At 37.2% G+C, this 24,030-nt stretch overlaps 4 protein-coding genes and 2 pseudogenes across 6 annotated transcripts; 3 read left to right on the top strand and 3 right to left on the bottom strand.

Annotated features, from left to right (window-relative positions):
- The first annotated feature begins 2,789 nt into the window (after positions 1-2,789).
- On the top strand, positions 2,790-6,323 carry LOC9310786 (F-box/kelch-repeat protein SKIP6). 2 transcript variants are annotated; one of them, XM_021022289.1, is made up of 7 exons: positions 2,790-3,926; positions 4,516-4,674; positions 4,774-4,974; positions 5,061-5,150; positions 5,392-5,517; positions 5,653-5,935; positions 6,044-6,323. In XM_021022289.1, exons 1-6 carry the CDS (start codon positions 2,868-2,870, stop codon positions 5,704-5,706), a joined length of 1,689 nt encoding a protein of 562 aa, XP_020877948.1. In that variant the 5' UTR covers positions 2,790-2,867; the 3' UTR covers positions 5,707-5,935; positions 6,044-6,323. The 2 variants fall into 2 exon arrangements, with proteins under 2 accessions (XP_020877948.1, XP_020877947.1); XM_021022288.1 differs by lacking the exons at positions 5,653-5,935; positions 6,044-6,323 and having other exon boundaries at positions 5,061-5,487.
- Positions 6,290-7,293, bottom strand: LOC9310785 (probable protein phosphatase 2C 8). Its single transcript, XM_021022296.1, has 5 exons — positions 7,119-7,293; positions 6,953-7,036; positions 6,765-6,854; positions 6,648-6,683; positions 6,290-6,543 (listed from the first exon to the last, which is right to left on the bottom strand). The coding sequence occupies exons 1-5, from the start codon at positions 7,215-7,217 to the stop codon at positions 6,436-6,438; spliced, it is 417 nt and encodes a 138-aa protein (XP_020877955.1). The 5' UTR covers positions 7,218-7,293; the 3' UTR covers positions 6,290-6,435.
- Positions 7,294-8,998: 1,705 nt separating this feature from the next.
- Positions 8,999-11,806, bottom strand: LOC9310784 (suppressor of mec-8 and unc-52 protein homolog 1). Of its 2 annotated transcripts, none has more exons than XM_021022292.1 (8): positions 11,444-11,806; positions 10,659-10,984; positions 10,429-10,581; positions 10,299-10,352; positions 10,066-10,199; positions 9,861-9,984; positions 9,708-9,767; positions 8,999-9,622 (listed from the first exon to the last, which is right to left on the bottom strand). In XM_021022292.1, the coding sequence occupies exons 1-8, from the start codon at positions 11,478-11,480 to the stop codon at positions 9,263-9,265; spliced, it is 1,248 nt and encodes a 415-aa protein (XP_020877951.1). In that variant the 5' UTR covers positions 11,481-11,806; the 3' UTR covers positions 8,999-9,262. The 2 variants fall into 2 exon arrangements, with proteins under 2 accessions (XP_020877951.1, XP_002872615.2); XM_002872569.2 differs by having other exon boundaries at positions 10,659-11,226; positions 11,444-11,805.
- A 6,171-nt stretch (positions 11,807-17,977) lies between these two features.
- Positions 17,978-19,144, top strand: LOC9308684 (annotated as a pseudogene).
- Positions 19,145-20,042: 898 nt separating this feature from the next.
- On the bottom strand, positions 20,043-21,176 carry LOC9310782 (defensin-like protein 151). Its single transcript, XM_002872568.2, has 2 exons — positions 21,021-21,176; positions 20,043-20,459 (listed from the first exon to the last, which is right to left on the bottom strand). The coding sequence occupies exons 1-2, from the start codon at positions 21,079-21,081 to the stop codon at positions 20,236-20,238; spliced, it is 285 nt and encodes a 94-aa protein (XP_002872614.1). The 5' UTR covers positions 21,082-21,176; the 3' UTR covers positions 20,043-20,235.
- Positions 21,177-21,870: 694 nt separating this feature from the next.
- LOC9308683 lies at positions 21,871-23,934 on the top strand (annotated as a pseudogene).
- The last annotated feature ends 96 nt before the right edge of the window (positions 23,935-24,030 follow it).

The following is a 24,030-nucleotide window of genomic DNA, read 5'->3' as shown; positions in this document are numbered from 1 at the left end:
ATATTTTCCATTTAAATGAAACAAAAATAGAATTATTCTTTTATAAAATTTGTGTGTTTTTACATATTAATTTTAGAAGATAATATAAGTAATATATAGAAATAATCCTTTTAAAAATTTATCTAAAACGTTTCTCAAAAAAAAGAAAGGAATTATCCTATTTAGATATTATCTAAAACGTTTACTTGTAGATGAAGACAATGAAGATGTTGTTGTAGGATCATCTCAAGAGCAAGAGTAACAAGGAATAGATTCTTGATCATTCCATATTTCTATTATCTTTAATTAATTTAATTTGATTGTTAGGATTTATTATTTGAGATTTTTTTTGTTTGGTGTTTTGAGATTATTTTTCTTGGATTTATTTCCAATATTTAACTTTAGAATTAATTATGTTATTGGATTTATTTTAATTTTTTAAAACAAATTTACATTATTTTTGTTATTATATTTATTTGTTATAAGTTCGCGAGCTAGCTCATTTAACTCGTGACCAAGATGATCTGAGTCCGAGTTTATATATTGAAGCTCATCTAATAAATGAGCTGAGCTGAGTTAGCTCATGAAATGTCCGAGCTCATCATGAGCTGAGCCGAGTTGAGCGAGGTAGCTCATTTTGACACTCCTAGACCCTAGTCAAGACATAAAACTAAACACCATTAATATTTCAATAAAATACCATGCCATAATTAAATCGTAAATATCAAAGCAAAAAAATGTAGGGGTTAGTTATGATGTGAAATAATGGATTAGATGACTATTTATACATAAATTAACTACGATTTGGGTAGATAGAATTTTCCTTTTTACGATTTAACCTTTTGTAAATTTTTATTTTTATTTTTATTTGTTAGGAAACTAAAACTAACTTTATTAGAAAAGTAAAACTAACTTCTTTTTTTTTTTTTTGTTAGACTAACACTAACTTTTTTTTTAACGATTTTTTCCTTTTCACGATTTAAAAAATTGCAAATTTTTCTTTTTATTAGGAAACTAAAACCGACTCTTTTTTTTCTTCAGATTAATAGTTACTTTCATTTACTATAACTCTTTTTTTTTTCCAGACTAACACTAATTGTTTTTAACGATTTTTTTCCTTTTTGTAGATAATATTTTCTTTTTACGATTTAACATTTCGTATTTTTCGTTTTTATTTGTTAGGAAAATAAAACTTATTTTATTAGAAAACTAAAACTAACCATTTTTTTGTATTATAGAATTTTTTTTTTCATAGTTTAAGAAAATTTGAGACTAACACTAATTCTTTTTAACGATTTTTTCCTTTTTACGATTTAACATAGGAAAATTTGCATCAATAACCAACAAAAATTTAATAATTTACTAACTAACCAAAACAAAAAAAGTGGATAATATTCCGTATATTTTCTATAATATTTGCCATTTTACCCTTGTTTCTTACCTTCTTTTCACTCTTCTTTTTAACTGTACTATTTATTTCTACCGTCAACGTAACCACTATCACACCGTCACCACTCACCACCATAACCTTTTATCATGGTCGACTTCATCGAAGTCATAATTACCACCACATCTCGTTCCATTTATAAACACCACCACCACCATTTTCACCATGCCATCACCACCATCTCCACCACAACCACCACCACACCATCACCGCAACCACTATCACACCGTCACACCAACACGCTGTTAGAGAGAAACCTTTAGTCATCGTCGACCTCCTCAAAGTGATAATGGCCACTACGTCTCGTTCCATTTATAATCACCACCACCACCACAACCATTAGTCCATTACCACCATGTCATCACCACCATAGTCTCCGCGACGCAACCATCACCACCATGCCATCACCAATACCAGTCTACCACCACCACACTATCACTATTACCGTAACCACCACCACCACACCGTCTCCAGAATCATCATAGCCACTACGCTTCGTTTCTATACTGTTTTCACTTTATTCTATACTACTTTATTTATGTCAAAGTGTTCAAGAAAGCGCTAGGCGCTAAGCGGGCGGTGACCCAATGCCTAGCGCCTAGAACGTCTAATCGGGGCCTAGGCGATTATTTAGGCGGTTTAGACGTTTATAACATAAAATATTATAAATATGATATTATATATAAAAGTTATATAAAATATCTATATAAAACTAAAAATTATGAAATTATAAACAAAAATTAGATAAAACATTTATTTATATTTATATTAAATAATATATGAATATTTATAACTATATATAAAAATAAAACTCTAATTAAAATTGAAAAAATACATTAAACAAGATCTGTGTAATTTTAGGCGGTCAAGGCGGTTATCTAGGCGTCGCATAAGAGCCTAGCGCCTAGTCGGAGCCTAGGCGACCGCCTAGACCGCTTTTTAGAACACTGTGTCAAACTATTTACTATTTTAAAAAATACGTATCCGATTTAAAAAATCCAAACTATATCATATGTAAAAAAAGAAAATATGATTTTTAGCAGAATCACAAAATTGAATAAATTCTTACAACAATTATTAAAGCAAAAAAACTTGCCATGGGGTATAATTATTTTTTGCTCCATGTAGGATAGAGAAATTATTTTTGCCTCTCACCAAAACCCAAAATGGTAATTCTCAACGACTTTGTGCTATTGACTTAATTTCTAAGATTATGATGCTATATTCTTCATTTGCTTATCAAATATGGTTATACACCTAATTGACCCTTTAACATATTGCAACTTTTTTTTCAGACTAACACTAATTTTTTATTTATTTATTATAAAACTAAAACTAACTTTTTTTTTTTCAGACTAACACTAACTTTTTTTAACAGTTTGTGACACGAAAAGCCCTAGCGGTAGAAGGGAAATTGATCCCTCCGGTAGGTAATAAATCAATGAAAGGAAGATTTGAGATTCGGGGATGTAGTGAATTGGAATTGACGAGGAAGGTGTGTGGGTTATTGTGGTTGCCAGATGCGGTGGCTATGAGCTGCCTGGCTCAATTGTCGAGATTGGATCTGGCTGCCGTAGCTATCGCCTCCAAGGAACACCGGAATCTGGTAGCGTCCCATGCTCTCGGACACTTGAGATGGCGGATGGGTTGCACGGAGCCATCTCTGTACGTATATTTGCACATGTTTCCAGATCCAAGCCCGCAGTGGTTCATCCTCCACCCCGTGCAACGTCGGCTGAAACGGGTCTTTTCGAGATTGTATCCGGCGCCGGAAGCAGGATCCTGTATCGTGGCGAGACATTGGGGAATCTATGTTATAGGTGGACTCGTGAACGGAAAACCCACTTCGGAAGTCACGTTTTTCGATTGTGTCAAGCACACAGTGAACCGATTTCCGCCCATGAAGATGGCTCGAAGCGGAGCATCGGCAAGCATGGCAAACGGGAAGATACACGTGTTTGGGGGATGCTGGGATGTCGCTGATTCCTCAAACTGGGCAGAGGTGTTCGATATCGAGACCAAGACTTGGGATTTCTTGTTTGTGTTTACGCCCAAGATGCCCCTCAACATCCAGTGGAGTGTGGTGACAGACAAGAAGGAGGTTTACGTGGTGGATGAGGATGGTGACAACTTGTCCCTTTCACCAGGTAAATGTGTGTTTGTGGCAACCGGGAAAACAGATTCTGAGCCACAGTACAGAACCGATTGGTGTTGCTTTGGGTCGTCATTCTTTTTCTGCGGTGATACCCGCGGGAGGATACTTTGGTGTTTGCCAGATGACTTGGATTGGAAGCAAGTCAAGGGTTTAGAAGAGCTCTCTGGTTATGATATCTGCAAACTCTGCTGCAACTCTGCTTGGAGGATTTTCATCTTCTGGAAAGCCCCGCTGACTTTGGAGCTTTGGTGTGCCGAGATTTCCCTGCTGAAAGACGCGAGACCCGAGGAATGCGAGCTTTGGGGCAAGATTGAGTGGTCCGGTGCTGTCCTCTCACATTCATGTGTAGGTCTTAACTTGTTATATGCTGGTTTTACCTATGTCTGAATATTCTCTCACTCCTTTGTCTAAACTATTTTTTCATTTAAAATCACATATAAGTTGCTTTCTTTTGTGTGTGTGTGATTTATCTAATTTGCAATTACTCTTGTGCTCGTCAAGTATTGTATTGATATTTTGCTTCATCAGGCTCTGCTTCGCGTTAAACTGCCTCTTTCACTTCATCTTTTCATGCGACTATTTTGGGTTTTCCTTTTCTGCTCGGAAGTGTCGTCTAGTTCATCTTCTTGTCGATTAATATTTTTAAAGTCTATCTATGCTTTCAATTCTGTTTCTGGGTATTTAGAATGATGAATGCCTCTGTTCCTCTATTTATTCAACCAAACACACTTCATGAGCTACAACAAATTTAGATTTGAGGAACCTTAGCGAGTTAGCGTAACTCTATCATCTGTTTGGAACCTTAGGGTAACTCTATCATCTTCTCTCTCTCTCTCTCTTTTTTTTTCCATGTGAAAGGTTACTATAAGAAAATGGGTACTTTGGGATTGCTTTGTAATAACTTCGGTTCCTTAGTTCCAATTTCAATCTTCAGGAGATCGTGTTATGGTATGCGAGTAATGGCACTGAATGTGAGCAAGAGAATAGATACCTGCCAAGTGACTTGATTTGTTTTTACTGTCTTCTTCTTCTTCTTCAACTGTGTTCCCCATTTATGAAGATAAGTCCTCCTAATAAGAACCAATCGAGAAAGGTACACGACACCTCAACTGTGTTCCCCATTTATTATAAGGAGATTGGTTTTTACTGTCTTCTTCTTCTTCTTCTTCAACTGTGTTCCCCATTTATGAAGATAAGTCCTTTTTTGGCTGCGGTCTCCAGTGGGGTTAGAGCACCTGGTATGGATGCCCTTAAGGTTTCGTTAGCTAAACCGGACAAAATAGCACATGGTGTCTCAGTTTGGGAGTGGTCTGGCTCTGCGCTTGACGAAGGAGATGAAGCATCTCAGTGGTTTACAGATTTTTTTGGGAAGCCTTGTCGACTTTTGATTCAGGTGTTACTCATATGCATCTTAAATCTTGTAGCTTTGAATCTGTTTTGGACTGAGCTCACGTGTTCGTTGTCAATAATATATTGCAGCCTCTGAGACTAGACCTGTGGATCCAAATTATGCACCAGGTCACATTGCGATGTTCTCAGATATGTATCCATTCTTGCTTTATATCACAGGTCAGCCAAAGAGGATCATACAAATTTGATTTCTCTCTTTTGGTTACTGTTTCTACTCATCATGCTGTTTTTCAAGGGTTTATCTATCTCATTCCTGCCTATCTTTGTTTCCCTTTGAACACCCATGATTACAATAGAATCCGCGAGAGGTCTCTTTCTAGATGCGGAATGCACCTTATTTTCTGTTGTTTCTAGTTGTTCCATATTACCTTTGTATCTTGATATACGTAATGATGCACAGGTGTTTGCTAGATGGTACAGAGCACCAGAACTTTTGTTTGGTGCTAAAAAATATGGTGCTGCAGTTGATGTTTGGGCTGCTGGCTGCATATTCGCTGAACTTCTGCTACGCAGACCATTTCTTCAGGTGAAATAATCTTTACTCAACTCATCATGGCTAACATTAAATCTTACTCCAATCTTCCATCTCGTTGGATCTTAGACTCCTTTATTATTATTCCTTTTGGTATGCTTACTTATTTGATTTGCCTTTTTGTTGCAGGGAAACAGTGATATTGATCAATTAAGCCAAAAGCAGATCAGTGGCCTGATTTGACAAACCTTCCAGATTATGTAGAGTATCAATATGTCTCTGCACCTTCTCTACGCTCTTTACTTCCAGCAGTTAGTGAAGATGCTCTTGACTTGCTATGACAAACCGTCCACTAAAGTGATATCACCACCACGCAAGCTTAGAAGAGTGATGCCTGAGCGTGGGAAGCACCCATGTCTTTAGATTTAACCATCCTCGCTGAGCGCCTTCCAAATCGCCCTACCATCACCAGGTACTACTAGACTCAGATTGGTCGTCTCAGTTTCTTTTTGCAGCTTCAAAATTGAATGCGTTTTTGAATGGTCTTTTTTTTTTTTGCTTTTTCGTTTTGTACTGACAGATCACATTTAAAGAGGAAACTTGACCTCGAGTTCCAATAAGTAATGCTCTGGTGAGACCATAACATTGTTAAATTGTCATATTTACTGCTGCTTGTGTATGTTGGCGATTTATTATTTGTTTTTGGCTTAATTTCAAACCCTAAATTCACATTGATAATAATTCATTGCCCCATTTGCTTTCTTATTCATTGTAAACTGATCATCTTGTACTACTACGATAGTAAAGTTCCTTACTTTTTGTGCACTACAATAATAATAAAGTTCCTTACTTTTTTTGCACTACAAAGAGAGCTCTTTTTGAACCTCAATTCCATTTTCCTTTCAATGCTCTCGAGAGTATACAATTGGCCCATTAACTGCAAAACCATTTAACAGCTAAAAAAAAGAGTTATCAAATAAACTCTGACACAAGCCAAAGAAAACAGATGGCCACCGGCTTTTCCTTGCAACGGCGTTCTTTTACAAGACGACAACTTATTGAGCTTACAGGCAAGCCCTCCTGCAAAATAATAACAGCTCTTATTAATCTTACAAGACCATTTGCTCGCATGGCTATCTAAAAACTTGTATATCTGGGTTTCTTGACAAGTGTAGGTTCTTTACCTTGAAGAGTTTCTGAACAAACCTTGGTCCAAATACCTGAAAAAGGATGCATTATCTGAGCCAACTTTGAATTCAAAAAGACCAACGGGATGTTCTTATAGAGAACAAAGAGCTTACTTCCCACAATCCATGGCAACCAAGAATCATAAAGTTTTCTCTCTCGGTTAATTCAAATGCATGAATGTCCGGAGTTGCAGTGACACCAAACTGGATTCAATGACTTATGTTAGAACCATGAAGATTAATGTTTGGAGTTGAACTGATATAGGTTTTCAAGAACTTCCAGGAAGGCAAAGAATCATTACCTTGTTGAATTGACGATCACCAAAAGCCCTAGAAACATCAAGACGCCCTTGTAACCGTCCATTTGAGCTTATAACACCACCTGACTGCGAAACTTATACCAAGTTATTAACAGAGCATGGTGTACTCTAGGAGATCACTGTCTGGCTCATCATAGGCTAATCTTACCTTTTGACTGCGAGAACGCTCCTGTGGATAAATTGCTTTGTGCTCTCTTGTCAAAAGAATTCCTTTGAGTGGATTACATGTTTCTATATGATTCCCCATCTCACTGGGAGTAGAGGATCGTGCCAAAACAGCCTTAGCATCACCGATATTGGCAATAAAAACCTAAAACGCCACGGGGAGAAAAAGTTGAATTCCAAACAAGGAACTACCTCCATGACTGTCATCTCCTCAGTCATACCTTTTGATCAACTATCATCGAATGTTGGGTCTGCGTAACATGGTTTCGATTTGATCTTCTGCTAGTGGAATGCGAGAAGACGCCGTTTGACGATTTTGTGAGCAGGTACTAATCCATAAACACATCTGATTTCTATGGTTACAATGAGAGCGCAGTTTCAACATTCAAGAGGTAAGAGCTTTGAAACAGTAGGAGTTGAGGTTAAAAAACTAGTCATGGTATCTGAAAGATAAGAGAAGGCTATAGCTGTGTGCAGAAGCAAAGAGGAACATTAATTTTTCAATCTGCATTCTCTCTTTGGCATATCCTATCTGCTTTGACCGAGTTCATGTTTTCTTGACTCTGTTCTCTGCATCTATCTTCTGGCTCTCAGTAATTCTGATTGAATATCCCCATACATATACCTTTGAAGAATCATTGGGAACTCTAAAGCATAGAGCTGGCGTTTGTTCTTGACAGGTACCCGAGACACTCCAAGAAGATAAGATAGATGCGCTCTCTAAAATGAGTTCACTCACAAAGAATGATGCTCCTATTATCACCCTCAACAAGCTCGCTGAGGTTTATGATTTTGGTTTGACGGCTGCAGAGTTCCACGCATTCTTTGATGCAAGCCTCTGGATCGGAGGACTCAGCCCTTATTCTTTATTTGCTTTTCATAGTCAATAATAATAGTATGGGTGTTGCAGGAATCTTTACCTTTATCTCATCAAGGATCTTCACTCAAGTGAAGTGATATTAAGGGTGTCTGTCACCAGAAAGTTGAGAAAGATTTTGTGGGTGGGTAATAATGGAGAAGAAAGTTGAGATCATTGCAAGAGAAACAACCAAACCGTCTTCTCCAACTCCAAATGATAAGAGAAATCTGAATCTCTCTCTCCTTGATATCCTCAGGGGTCTGCTTCATCAGAGAAGACATCCTTTAAGCTGAAGAAATCTCTGTCAGAAATTTTATCCATAGAGTGAGTGTAATGATCAAGGAGCTATGTTTATAGAAGCTCGGGAGAAGATGGGAGTTTCTCAAGTTTGCTGTTCCTGAATCGTTGGAACCACTGATTCCTATTGAAGCTAAGTCAAAGAGGAGCAGTCACATGGGCCTGTGTTACTGATCCAGGCTAATTTCTTCAACTGTGGAGTATTGGCTATCACAATCTGCGTTTCGATGCAACCTCTTTAGCAATGTTCAGCGAAGGAGGTTTGGGGATTAAGAGGAAATTGAGCTTTTGGAAGAGTTTGGGAAAGCGCATTTGGAAGAGGAAATCAGATGGACCAGTGGATGAGTAATAGCTGGTGTAAGAGAGGCTGATTTTGGTTGGGGAAAGCCGAACTTGATGTTTTGTTGATTGATGCCAAAGATGGCTAAGGAATTGAAGCCAAGATGTTTTATTAGATTTGAAGAGAAGAAGGCTGAGAAAAAAGCAATGAAGTCAGTGAGAAAAAGAGTGAGAGCACTCTTCCAAGCAGTATGGAATTGTTTAATGTGCCGCCAAAGCTCAGGAACTTTCTGGTAGTTCATAGCCACCCAAATGTCTAAGAGAGGTTTTCAAACAGAACCTCTTTGTCAATCCTGTGGTGAAGCCTCTGGCGTCTCCAGCGACCATGAGCATAAAAAGAAAGTGTGGTGTCCATGAGAAGTTAAAGATATGTGTACCCAGTGTTACATAGATTCATTGTAGGTTTGAGATGTTAGATACAAATGCATCTTATTCTTAACACCTAGAACTTTATTAAAAGAAATGAATAAAGTTTTTGACAAAAATCAGAATGGGCTGACACGTTCTATACACGTTTAACCACTAGAATTTCAAGAAAAAAGAATACACACAAAAAAAACATCATCTCCCTATCATCAGCGATCCATTCATCACCTCTTTACAAACAATCTCCATCACGTGTCATCCATTCATCACCTCCTCCACCCACTCCAAAGCTTTAAGGAGCTTGTTTTGCTGCAGGTGACAATTAAATTTCTACATGGATGGTGTGATACACTTACTCCTTTCACCTCTAGCCGATGCTTCAATTCCCCCGTCTTATAATCAAAACAATAGACCATGCCGTCTTCACCAACTGCATATATGAAGTTTCCTTTCTGAGATACACATGCGGCAATGAATGCACTTCCTTGAACCTTGGAAGTTAAGGTCCTCACAAGCTTTCCTTGAAAGCAGTCAATGATTGAGAGTGATGAAGTCTTGCTGCAAACAAGGACTTTTCCTAACTCTGTGGGCAACATATGAATAGAGTTGACAGGGGCTCTTTTCTTCTGCAAGAAACATATTTGGCTGAGACTTAGCCACACATGAAATAAAAAATAACATACGATAAAGTTTTAGTGAAAGAGTACATACGTTCAAAGAAAGTGCTGGTTCAATTGTCATTAGACACGTGGTTGTTTTTGGATCCCACACCTGCAAATATTCAAATAAACAAAAAAAAAAAGAAGAAAAGACTAAGATTATTAAGTTTCTCTACAGATGATATTTTGCAGTCACTTAACTTACTTTTACTGTGCAATCTTGTGAGGCTGTGAGTATTCTGTCGGTTGAGAAGTAGATTGCACAATTAACGGAATCACTATGCCCTGAGAACTCTTTCGTCATTTCCAAAGTGCCCAAATCATGTATTCTACCATATATAAAACAAAATATCAATGATAAAGTTGATTCAAAAAAGAATAAAAACGTTAAAGAAGTGAAGGAAATGAACCTCGCTTTGTGGTCCAATGAGCTGCTTAGTAGCTCACGGGTTATTGTATTGTAGAGCTTGATGTTACCATTTTTTGAACCAGAAGCAAGCCTTTTGGAATCTTGACTAAACTCAATACAGAGGAGATGATCATCCTGTCAGAATTTAACACAGCTAATAAGACCCCTGTCCTGTGCTATAACACAACGTTTTAAAAAAAAAAAAAAAGAAAAAAGGTGAACACAAGAGTTTACTTCAGTTTGGTCTTGGAAAGACATCTTCAAGATTCCAGTTGAGTAATCCCAAATCTGCAATGCAATGTTTTATTTCTTTAGAGTCTGATCACTTTTAAGACTTTTAAAAGTAGAGTCCAGAACAGCTAACCTTTATGAAAGCATCAAACGAGCAACAAGAAGCAAGATGCATTCCGTCAGGTGAAAACCTTGCACAGGCTGTGGCGGCAACAATCTGTGTTTCTTGCTCTTTCTTAACACCTCTGCTCTTCCTCCTTTTTCTCATTTGTGTGTTTGCACCAATCTGCACCAGCATAGGAAGGACAGTTCAAACACTATCTATCTTATTATATAAACAAAGCTATAAACACAAAGTGATACCTGTATTTGATGGGTAAACTCATGACTGAAAGTAGAAGCAGGGAAGTCAGAGTTACACTCAGGAGGTTGACAGAAACTCTCCTTAGTGAAATTTTTACAACAACCAAACCCCCATTTGTGATCTTTCCAATATGAACCCCAAACCATGGTATGGTTATTGATAAGAACATCATCTTCAGCGGGCGTCTCCTGCTTTAAGGGTTCGGGTCCCCAAAACTCTCTACCTCGCACAGTAGAAACTAACTCTTCCCAAGCCTTGCGTGCTTCTGCTTGGATAATCTCTGTTCTCTCATCATCGTTGGGAGGCCCTTTTGCTTCAGCTACAACTTTAGGTGAAGCTATATCAGGTAAAAGAGGCACCAATTCTGGTTCAGGTGCAGGTGCAAGAAGAGGTATATGAGGAGGTGGAGGAGGCACGAGCATATCATCATCCACATACCCGAGTCCCAGTCCCTTAGGACGTATAAGGGCTTGTATCGGCTCTTTTATGCCTTGGGAATTCTTTCCCAGTCCTTGAGACTGGTCATAAGACCAGCCGCTACCTCCGAGTAATATGGTTTATTCGAGTCTGACTCAGCAAAAACAACAAGGACTAAATTAAGATTGAAATCTGACGAATTATTAGCTAAATCCCTACAATCACGCACCATTCTTTAATTTCTTAATATACGGGATTAAAATCAGACCATTATCTGTACAATATTATCTAAATCGCGAGACTAAATCCCAAGGACTGGGAAACAATCAACAAACGATTCTTTAATTCCTTGATACACGGGATTTACCTGAGATTTTGTTAGGCTTTTTCTGCGATTTATCCATTGTGCGAGACAAAATGAAACAAGATCCGAGCTTTTTGGAAACAAAGATCCGAGCTTTTTTGGAAACAAGATCCGAGCTTTTTTAGAATGTTAGAACCCTAATTTCTCTCGATCGGCCTTAATAAATGGGATACTAAGGGGGAAAACGCAAACGGCTATTACTTTTTAATATTTTTTGGCAACAAACCGATCTTATTTAAGCCTGTGAGGCAAAATCAGTACCCCATTTTGGAGCCCAATAAGCCCATTTACAACATATAAGGTCGACATTAAACAGAACACGTGTAAAGCACCTACAACTTTTGACCTCATAACTCACTTTTGACTTTCCTAATGCAAAGGTCTCATTTTTCTACCAAAAAAAAAAAAATGCAAGGTCTCATTTTCTTATATTTAATTTCATCAAATTCTACATTTTTTTCTGCCAATTTTAAAGTCCCATAGATGTAAAACTTAATGAGATTACTAAATTTATCATTCTGTCCTAGAATTTTCTTTTTTAATTTTGCAAATAATATGACTCAAATTTTTTTACTAAATTATTATACTTGACTTGTTTATTAGTCTAGAAAAAATAATAATAAATTGATAAGAAAATCCTAGTAATAAAAATTGTCAACCATTAAAATATTTGAGCTTTTGTAACAAAAAACAATGTAAATAACTTTACACTATAAACCAAATAATTAATTATAACTGTTTCCCGACCAAAGAAAAAAATTATAACTGGTTTTTAAAATTTTGAACCAGTTATTTACATATATATTTTTTTCTAAAATTACGGAAAATATTAGATATTATGATAAACTTACATTATAACTGATTCTTAAATTCAGCTCGTAATTTTTTTTTTTGTTATTTATATAATACTAGGTAACTCGCCCGACCAGCGAGGGCATGACAATTTTTTATTTATTTTTTATATCTCTGAGATTATGATTATTTGTTTTTACGTTTACGTTTATAAGAATGAAAATTCACATTGGTAAGGCCAAACGACATAATGTACCGGACCGAGTTACGAAATTTATATCTATTGAGTTAGAAATAGTGAACCAGATTGAGCATTTGTAACGAACCGAACATGCCATTTGTAAAGAAAAGTACCGAGCATAATATTTTAGCCCAGCCCAACATGATCTTGGTTAAAAACATATATACACTTTGATATTTTAAAAGCTCTAGTCCAATCCAAATACCTTGCAGATCAATTCATCATTAACCATCTAAATAAATAAATAAAAAATTTAAACCATACTGTATTTGCTCTATCCGGTTCGGTCTTGTTACGTGAAGATTTCCTAATAGGACTTAGATAATATCTAAATCGATTAATTACAAGATAAAGAGTTACGAGTTCAAGTAGAGTTAGGAAAGATTTCTCCAAAAGTACTTAATACGGCTCCTCTTCGAGTTTGATTACGTTCTTAGTATTTTCTGCTAATGACGAACGGCAAAGAGTCTTCAACGTTTAATATGCCTTACCTTCCAGATGATATACTGTTGCACTGCTTAGCTCGTGTCTCGAGATTGTACTACCCAATTCTTTCCTTAGTTTCCAAGAGATTCCGCTCTCTCGTTACATCACTTGAGCTTCACGACATCCGAATAGTCTTAGGACGCACCGAGAATTGTCTTTATATGTGCTTATATTTCAGTTCTGAATCTAAGCCATGTTGGTGTTGGATAATTCAAGACTTAAAGAAAAAAGTTATCTCTTAGAAGAAGAAGCTTCTAGAGATAAGTAAGGATATTCACAAATATGTTTTAGATAATGATAAAGTATCTAGATAGAGTTTGTGTTTTACCTAATCCTAATAGACTTGGGAGATGTCCAAGTTCTATATAATACAAGGGTCCATGGAAGGATGTTATGAGACTTAGAGAGAAGAGATTTAGTTTTGTGAGAGTTTCTAAATCTAATAAAGAAGTGTTGTTCTTTATATTCTAAGTTCTAGCAATCATAACTTTGAATTGGTATTAGAGCTTGAAGGAGAAGTACCGATCGAAGACGACGATCAAAGCTTCACGTATCCAAGATGGGAGACGTGGAACCTTCAACACGAACAAAAGACAATGGAGCCCCAACGATCCAATGCCCTATGTTAACAACAACAAACTATACAGTTTGGGCGATGAGGATGAAGATCTTGTTAAGAGTAAGCGAAGTATGGGACACCATAGAACCAGGATCAACGGACAGAAAGAAGAACGATGTAGCGACAGCTCTTCTATTTCAATCAATCCCCGAGAGCCTCATCCTACAAATTGGAGAACAAGGCACGGCAAAGTTGGTGTGGGCTGCGATCAAATCTCGTCACCAGGGAGCAGACCGTGTTAAAGTGGCGAGACTCCAAACCCTAATGACACAACTCGATCGGTTGAAGATGGAAGACACCGACTCGGTTGATGACTTTGCGGGAAAGATTTCGGGAATAGCTTCCCAATCTGCTTCTCTCGGAAATACAATTGACGAATCGAAGTTGGTGAAGAAGTTCTTGACAAGTCTTCCTAGAGGAAAATTCATACAAATTGTAGCTTCTCTTGAGCAAGTCCTAGACTTAGAAACAACGGGATTTGAAGACATAGTAGGGAGAATAAAAGCTTACGATGAGCGTATAAGGGATGAGACTCAAGGAGAGGATCAAAGTAAACTCTTGTTTTCAAACAATAGCCACGGAGGCTACGGCGGAAACAGAGGAGGTTACGGAAACAGAGGAGGACGAGGTTTTGGTAGGGGCAGAGGAAACTTTGGTAGAGGTAGGGGTCGAGGGAGATTCAATAGCCAAGGTCAAGGAGCAACAGCTGCGGAAGAAAAACCAAAATCGAAAAGAGATCGTTCCAAGGTAATATGTTGGAGATGTGACAAAGCGGGTCACTTTGCATTGACATGTCCCGAGAAACCAATGCAAAACCAAGAAGCTAACCTAAACGAGACACAAGAAGCCGATGCCTTATATGTCCATGAAGTCGTATTCCTTAACGAAGATAAGGTAATCCCTAAGAACTATGATACTAATAACAACTCGAGTATTTGGTATTTAGATACCGGTGCAAGTAACCACATGTCGGGGAACAAAGATTTCTTCTCAAACCTAGATGAGAACGTAAAAGGTAAAGTGAGGTTTGGCGATGGCTCGTGTGTGAATATCATTGGCAAAGGAACGATTGTCTTTGTGTGCAAGACCGGAGAGAAAAGAGCTCTCAAAGACATCTATCTCATACCCGAGCTAAAACACAACATATTGAGTCTTGGACAAGCAACTGAAGGTGGGTGCGAAGTACACATGAAAGAAGACGTGTTAACACTAAGTGATCCATGTGGAACGTTGCTTGTAAGAGTCACAAGATCTCCAAACCGACTCTACAAAACCCCGATGAAAATAAGCAGTCCAATGTGTCTACTTTTACGTGATGATGAAGAAACATGGAAGTGGCACTCAAGACTTGGACATGTGAGCTTTGGTGTCATGAATAATATGGTACAAAAGGAGATGGTCGAAGGAATGCCACGAACTCTACATGAAAAGAGTGTGTGTGACGTGTGCTTAGCCGGAAAACAAACAAGAAATTCATTCCCGATAAAAACAAGCTTCCGTGCGGCACAAGCATTGGAACTAGTTCATGGCGACTTATGCGGGCCAATCTCACCACCAACACTAGCTAACAACCGGTATGTATTCGTCTTAATTGATGATTTTTCTAGGTACATGTGGACCATGTTGCTAAAGGAAAAGAGTGAGGCGTTCGATCGGTTTAAAAAGTTTAAAGAAGTTGTGGAGAAACAAACCGGGTTAACCGTGAAAACTTTTCGCACCGATAGAGGAGGAGAGTTTACCTCAGCTCAATTCACTTCCTTTTGTGAAGAAAAAGGAATAACAAGACATCTTACTGCTCCTTACATACCACAACAAAATGGTGTAGTTGAAAGAAGAAACCGGACATTAATGGAGATGACAAGAAGCTTACTTAAGGCAATGAGGATTCCGAATCACTTATGGGGAGAAGCTGTTCGTCATTCAACTTACCTCATTAATCGAGTTCCTACTAAGGCTTTGAAGGGTCAAACGTCTTACGAGTGCTTCACGTTCAAGAAACCGAACATAGAACATTTGAGAGTCTTTGGTTGTATGGCCTACGCTAAAATCAATGGACCACATCTTAAGAAGCTAGATGAAAGGTCAAGGAGCGTGGTCAATCTTGGAACCGAGCCGGGTTCTAAAGCCTATAGACTCTATGACCCGGTCTCAAGGAAAGTAATTGTTAGTAGAGACGTGGTCTTCGATGAAAAGAAAGCTTGGAACTGGTCATCTACAACAAGTGAATCCAATGGTGAACCGGGTATGTTTAAACTCACTCGTGGAGGTATTATAGATAATGGAGATGGATATGGTGATGATCAAGCCAATGAAAACCATAATCCGGATCAAGATCCTATAGACCAAGACGAGGAAGAAGAGGTAGAAGAAGAGGAACATGTTGACAATGCCGTGAATCAAGGAGCAGAGAATCAACAAGTAGTGACTAGATATGGCCATACGATAAGACAACCTAGCTACCTTGATGATTATGTGTTGCTTGCAGAACAAGAAAGTGGTAGGTTACTACTTACGGTAGACGGAGAACCCGAAAATTACTTTGAAGCTGAACATCAAAAGGAATGGATTGATGCAATGCAAGCCGAGTTGGATTCAATTCTCAAGAACAAGACATGGGAACTCGTTGATAAACCGGTTGATGTTAAACCTATTGGTCTTAAGTGGATTTATAAGATCAAGAAGAAAGCGGATGGCTCGGTTAATAAATACAAGGCAAGGCTTGTAGCTAAAGGCTATGTACAACAACAAGGCGTAGATTTTGATGAAGTGTTTGCTCCGGTGGCACGTCTTGAAACTATACGCCTTCTCATAGCCTTAGCAGCAACAAATGGTTGGGAGATTCACCACCTAGACGTGAAAATTGCATTCTTAAACGGAGACTTAAAGGAGTTAGTCTACGTAACTCAACCGGAAGGTTTTGTGAGGAAAGGTGAGGAAGATCGAGTGTATCAACTTTACAAGGCTCTATACGGCTTACGACAAGCTCCTCGAGCATGGAATGTGAAACTCGACCAAGTCTTAAGAGAGATGGGCTTCAACAAGTGTATCAAGGAACCGACGGTATATCGGAAGAACGACAAGAAGGACGTCTTGATTGTGGCTATCTACGTGGATGATTTGTTTGTGACGGGAACCACACTTAAGGTCATCAACAAATTCAAAGAAGATATGTCAAAGAAATTCGAGATGTCGGATCTAGGGAAGTTAACGTATTATCTTGGCATAGAAGTGATTCAAGGAGTGGATGGGATAAAGATAAAGCAAGAAAGATACGCTCAAGGAATTCTTATTAATGCTAAGATGGAATCGTGTAACTTGACTCATACACCAATGCATCCAAGTCAAAAGATCAACAAGTTGGAAGAAGAACCAGAGATTGATGCAACCGAGTATAGACGAACCATTGGTTGTCTTAGGTACCTCCTACACACAAGACCGGATCTCTCCTTTGCTGTTGGAGTTCTAAGCCGGTATATGCAAAGTCCAAGAAATTCTCATGGGATTGCGGTCAAGCATATATTAAGGTATGTAAGAGGAACAACAAACTTTGGTTTGTTTTTCAAGAGAGACGGGTCAAGGAGAATCACCGGATATAGTGATAGTAGTCACAATGTTGATATTGACGACGGAAGAAGCACCTCGGGACACGTTTTCTACTTTGGTTCATCACCGATTACTTGGACATCGCAAAAGCAACCTAAGGTCGCATTGTCCTCATGCGAAGCGGAATTCATGGCAGCTACGGAAGCCGCGAAACAAGCTATATGGCTTAAAGAATTGTTGAGTGAGATACTAAGCGTTGAAGGCGAGAAGGTCTTACTAAGGATTGACAATAAATCGGCTATAGCTTTGACCAAGAATCCGGTGTTTCATGGGAGAAGTAAGCACATACTTTCGAAGTTTCATTTTATTCGAGAATGTGTGGAAGACGGACAAATCGAAGTTGAGCATGTACCCGGAGAGGTCCAAAAGGCGGACATTCTTACCAAGCCATTAAGATTCAAGTTCAAGGAAATGCGGGACCTAATCGGTGTTGAAGAGATCAAGACTCCCAAAAATTCAAGTTGGAATTAAGGGGGAGAATGTTGGATAATTCAAGACTTAAAGAAAAAAGTTATCTCTTAGAAGAAGAAGCTTCTAGAGATAAGTAAGGATATTCACAAATATGTTTTAGATAATGATAAAGTATCTAGATAGAGTTTGTGTTTTACCTAATCCTAATAGACTTGGGAGATGTCCAAGTTCTATATAATACAAGGGTCCATGGAAGGATGTTCCATGAGACTTAGAGAGAAGAGATTTAGTTTTGTGAGAGTTTCTAAATCTAATAAAGAAGTGTTGTTCTTTATATTCTAAGTTCTAGCAATCATAACTTTGAGTTGGTACACTCTATGTCGAAGACCAACTCGAACCTTTGACCATGAACCTAACCCTAATCTTAACTCACGATGGTTCACCTGCTTTAAACCAATCCTAACAAATCTCACTAGCAAGAAAGAAAAGAAGTTAAAGTGAAAACGTTATGGTCTCAGTCCCAGCTTGCAATTATTGTCCTCTGTCTTGGTTGACTAGTACAGCCATTGGTTCTTATATCTACATGATTGGCGGATACATCAATGGTGCGCCCTCGTCTAGGGTCTTCTTCTTCGACTGTCGGTCTCACACTTGGCACGAAGCTCCAAGCATGCCGGTGGCTCGAAACTACCCCTTTGTAAATGTTCTTGATGGGAAAATATATGTCGTGGATGACAGGAATGTTTCCGATTCCTCGAATTTGATTGACTTTTTCGATCCCAAAAAACAAATATGGGAGCAAGTACCAAACCCTAGCGCGGAGATAACTGGGAGTTATATAGCAAGAAGTTTAGTTCTTGACGAAAAGCTTTACCTGTTTGGCCAGTTTGGGTATAGAAGTGTGGTTTACAAGCCTAAAGAAAATACATGGGATGTGGTAGGATTGGAGAAGCTTTTGTGGTTGGTTACCATTTCTTCTTCTTGCGTGATAGATAATGTATAGTACGTTCTATTTGGTGAAACGTTCCTATGGTACAACTCCGAGAATAGACCATGGAGAGTTTTGGAGGGTTTGGAAGAATTTCGTAAATTATCAACGCTTCATAGTGGTGTTAGATTGGTGAATTATGGCGGAAAGATTGCGGTTTTGTGGGAAAAGAAAGTGCGTGCTATCGGCGGCTCTAACAAGAAGATGATTTGGTGTGCTGTGATTGCGCTTGAAAGGCGCAACACACAAGAGATTTATGGGAAGATTGAGTGGTGCGATGTTGTGCTTACAGTCTCCAAGTCATGTTATTTATTTGAAGTTGTTGCTGTTAATGTTTGATTATTGAATAGTACGTTAGCCATTAATATCATTACGCTTTTAATTAATTTTTATTGAATGATTTTTTAAAGTAAATCACCACATCACAACCAATTTCTCTTCTCTGCTTCGCTCTGTTTTAAACTAAGCAGCCATGTTAAATATTGTTTGCTTTTTGCTCACAAAACATCAGATTTGGTTACTTCAAGAGATTTTGACTCTCCAGCTAAGTAGCAAATACCCTCGGTCATGGGTCTCATGGCTAGTAGAGAATCAATCATAAATTTTTCTCACTTAACTAATCTGTGACTCTTCTGTTTTGTGGAGAAATCTAATAATTGAATGTCTCAATTACAAACATGTATCCCCAAAAATATAAATGAATGTGTAAATTTGACCACTTCCCCTGAAACGACCGGTCGTTCGGTTGATGCAAAAAAAAAAGTAATCTACGGAGTTGCAGAGACAATCGGCCACTTTATTGTCTTTACTTTATGCATTTGTTGTTTTTGTTGCATGACCATTAGTGAGTAGTGCAGTTATAGGTGATGGTTAGGTATGTTTAATGCTTATTGATTCATCATCGTAGAGGTTAAATTAAATATTTTTATTGTCTCGCCACTTAGAGTGTGTATAATTCTAGATAAAGACTGAACTTCCTAGTCTAAGAGTGTTGTATTTCTTACGTCTAACACTTGTGTTTCATAAAATGAATGAACCAACTCTTTTGTGACTATGCTTCCTTCACCAACTAACCCTTGCGTCTTGGGTGTGTAGTGGTTTTGATGGTTTGATTGTAATGCTTCGTACCCATTATCGATGAATATTGACCCTTGTACTTGACTTTGGTTAAGAGAAAGGGACTAGTTGCATCTCAGAAGGGGATTAGTCTATTTGCTAGACTATCCTGTAATATTAGTTGTCAGAATGTACAAACTCTTAATGAAGTTTACATTGCAGTCATTCTTTCAAATATTAACGAAAAAGGGTTCCAATCTATCAGATTCCACCTTCAGCTTTATTTAATTTTGGCCAAATAAAAAGAGTGACTGAGAAAAAAAACTAGGATACTAAATTATAAAATAAATATGTAAAATATTTAAAATGGAAAATTAATTAATTAATAGGATATACACAAAAGATATATGATGATCAATATAAATTTATTTACTATTTTATTCAAAATCATACATTATCTGAATTCAAACTTATGTTACGAAAGTAACAATGTCATGGTCTACTTATTTAGTATTGTTAAATACAACTATTACAAAACAAAAATTTTGATAGACTTGTGTTCCATGAAATTAACTTGGTGATCTGATGGTCTGATAAATCTAGTTGGTGATTGGACTCCCATCCGATTTACAATAGAATTTGCATTGGCATTCGACTTGTCCTCTATTTGAATTGCATTCACCAAACCCGCCTGCTGCAGGGAATTTCTGACGACATTGAGAGGCACACAATTTGGCGTCGCATGTTGCACCCTTTGAAGCTTCTTTAAGAATTTCAACACAATTATGTGGCGCCTGTCCTACTGTTTCCTTCACCATCACCCCTATTAAGACATAAATTAAAGGGCACTTCTCTAAAATACCACCATTTTTGTTTTTAGGACAAAAATATCACCAAAATAAAATAAAATTTAAAATTTTTAAACTTTAAATTTCAAATTCTAAACAGTAAACCCTACCCCATAAATACTAAACCCTAAATTGCAAAATAATCAACCCAAACCAAGGATTTAAAATTCCCACCTATGAACAATAATTTGATATTAGTGATATTTTTGGAAAGAAAACTAAAATGGTGGTATTTTGAGGAATTCCTCTAAATTAAAATGTTAGTTTCTATTTGAAGATTAATGTTTAAATAATTTTGCTTACATTAATAAAATATTGGATATCCTATATATATATATATATTTTTTTGGATAATGGATATGCAATATTGGGAAGAAAATAAAGTTATCCGATCCACAAACTATGGGTGCTATGGCTTTTGAATTACTTTTTGAGTTTCATTATGTTCTCCTAGCTAAGCAATTATAGTGTTTAATATTTATTTTCGTAAGATATAATATATAAATATTTAAATGGTTGTAAATATAAGTACAAACCTATAGCAAGGATGGTGAAGATGGTAAGAATGGTGGCCGATAGTTGACTGGGTTTCTTCATCTCAAATGCTATGGACGAATAGATTTTTTTTTTTTTTTTGTTAATATTTTGTTAACGAATTGATAATAATGTTTTAAAAGTTAAAGAAAAGAGAAGAAAGATTACAAGTATATATAAGGAATGTTAGATGTGTCTATTTTTTGATGCATCCTTAAATTTTGGTTATAAAAAAGACGTGGTTCTCCGTGAATTCCAATTTTTTGCTCATCTAATATGGAAAAATCTTAGAACCACATAATTATTTATGTTAATCACAACACTAAACTAAAATAGAAATTTTATGATGGGTGATTTAATCAAGAGGAGAAGAGTTTAAAAAGAAACATATGGAACACAATCCCCTTAAATTTCGTTGCAACAATGTAAAATTTAAATAAAGAGTAAACACCAAACTTATCTCGGACCGTGTAACTCGTCTTAACTCTTAACATATTGTATAATACCATACTATATTTTTTCCCTTTATTTTAGAGGTCTCGATTGCTAAATCAAATCCAACATCTAACAATAAAAATAAAAAATGATGCAATGAGCCAATGATCCAAGCATTTATTATACGTGAGAGTTTTGAGTTGATCAAGGAATAATGTCTTCATCATTTTCATCTGTAAATTGTTGTGAATAAAGAAAAAACTTAGTAAATGAAATCGTTGTTAATATAGTTCATGCAAATACAATAGAAAATATATAAATTAACATAGATAGAAGAACGTGTATATTTTGCTGAAAAAAAGAAAAAAAAAAGAAAAAAAAAAAAAGAAGAACGTATTACCATTGTCGTTGGTTGTAAAACCAACAACCAAAATCGGATACAAAGCAGAAATTGCACGTGTTTAGGAAGAAGACAATTCCGATATTTGTTTAAAATACGGAAACCAAAGATGATTCTGATGCGACAATAATTATATGAATGCTTAGTTGCGAAAAAAAAAAAAAAAAAATTTATATGAATGCTTAGTATGTACTATATATGCCAAAGTTCCAAAACGACGCTTATTTTTTAAGCGGGCCTAATTTAGTATAAGATAAGAGTTATAGTGGGCCTAATTTAGTATAGGATTAAGCGTTATAGTTCAACTAGGTTTTTAAGAAATATATATCTCGAGTATAAAGTTGTTTTTATTTCTTTTGTCGTTGTTAAATTCCAGTAGAACGTTGTTAAGAGTCTTGGAGTTTGATTACTCTCTAAGCGTCTTTTGCTCATGACGAATTCACCGGTTGATTTGCTTTATCTTCCTGATGAACTGCTTAGCTCGCATCCCGAGATTGTACTACCCGATTCTCTCCTTAGTTTCCAAGAGATATCGCTCGCTCCTTACATCGCTTGAGCTTTACGATATCCGAACGCTCTTAGGACGCACTGAGAATTGTCTTTATGTATCCTTACGTTTGAGTTCTGAATCTAAGCCATGTTGGTTCACTTTATGCCGAAAACCAACTCCAATCCCAAACCCTAGCCGTAACCCTAACTCACGATGGTTCACGTCTTGTTTTAGACCATATAAAATCCTAAAGAATCGCACTAGGAAAGAAGAAAACAAGTCAAGTGAAAAGTTTATGGTCTCAGTCCCAATTCGCAACGATTGTCCTCAGTTTGGGTTGACTAGTACCTTGGGTACCACAATTGGTTCTAATATCTACATGATCGGCGGCCACATCGATGGTGCGGTCTCGTCTAGGGTCTTCATCTTGGACTGTCGGTCTCACACCTGGCACGAAGCTCCAAGCATGCAGATGTCCCGAAAGTGCCCACTCGTAAGTGTTCTTGATGGAAAAATATATGTCGTGGACCGCAAGAATGTTGCCGATCCCTCGAATTTGATCGAGTTTTTCGATCCCAAAATCCAAATATGGGAGCATGTTCCAATCCCTAGCGAGGAGTTACGTGGGAGTTATATAACAAGAAGTTTAGTTCTTGGCGAAAAACTTTACCTGTTTGGGTATAAAAGTACGGTTTACAAGCCTAAAGAACAAATATGGGATGTAGTAGGATTGGAGAAGTGTTTGCGCTGGGTTCGCAATTCTTCTTCTTGCGTGATAGATAATGCATGTAGTCTATACTGTACTTTCCAGAAGGATCATATGTTACGACACCGAGGGACGATCGTGGAGATTTTTGAAGGGTTTGAAAACATTACCTAAATTACCAAAACGTTCTAGATATATTAGATTGGTGGAATGGTGGATTGTGGTGGAAAAATTGCGGTTTTGTGGGAGAAGAAAGTGCGTGCTATAGGCTCTAACAAAAAGATGATTTGGTGTGGTGAGATTGCGCTTGAAAGACACAATACACAAGAGATCTGTGGGAAGATTGAGTGGTGTAATGTTGTGCTTACAGTCCCCAAGTCATGTTCTTTGTTACAATTTAATGCTGTCACTCTTTGATGAATGAACCTTAGATTATTATCACTGTTTTCAATTTTGATTGAATGATTTTTTTTTTTTTTTTACTTCTTTTGGGTTATAAATGTAATGGATTTTCTATATAATGCATATGACGTTGCTCTGTTTCTCTCCTTTACAAGTACTCTGTTTTGGACTTGTTCTCAGTTATGTTTTGTTATCATCTCTGCTTGATTGACCACATTACATCCACGTAAAAAACTGTTAGCTTTTTAATTCACAAAAATCAGATTTGGCTACTTCAAGCACTTAAAAGAGTTTCAACTCTCTAGAGTACAAATACCTTCGATCGCTTGTAGAATAATCAACCAAAAGACTCATGTATGTATCTTGCTGATCAATTCATGGTTTCGCGGGAGAAGAATGTGCGTGGTATAGGCACTAAGTAGATGATGATTTGGTCTGCTGAGATTGTGCTTGAATAACGCAAGTCACGCAAGGAACAGGAGATTTATGGGAACGTTGAGTGGTGTCATGTTTGTACTTAGACTTTCCAAGCCATATGATATAGTGCAAGTTGTTACCGCTACTTTTTGATGAACAAAA

This window comes from Arabidopsis lyrata (genome assembly GCF_000004255.2).
Source record: "Arabidopsis lyrata subsp. lyrata unplaced genomic scaffold ARALYscaffold_6, whole genome shotgun sequence".
Classification (NCBI taxonomy): Eukaryota; Viridiplantae; Streptophyta; class Magnoliopsida; order Brassicales; family Brassicaceae; genus Arabidopsis; species Arabidopsis lyrata.
The sequence above is the reverse complement of the archived record's forward strand: the minus strand, read 5'-3'. Positions and strand labels throughout refer to the sequence as shown.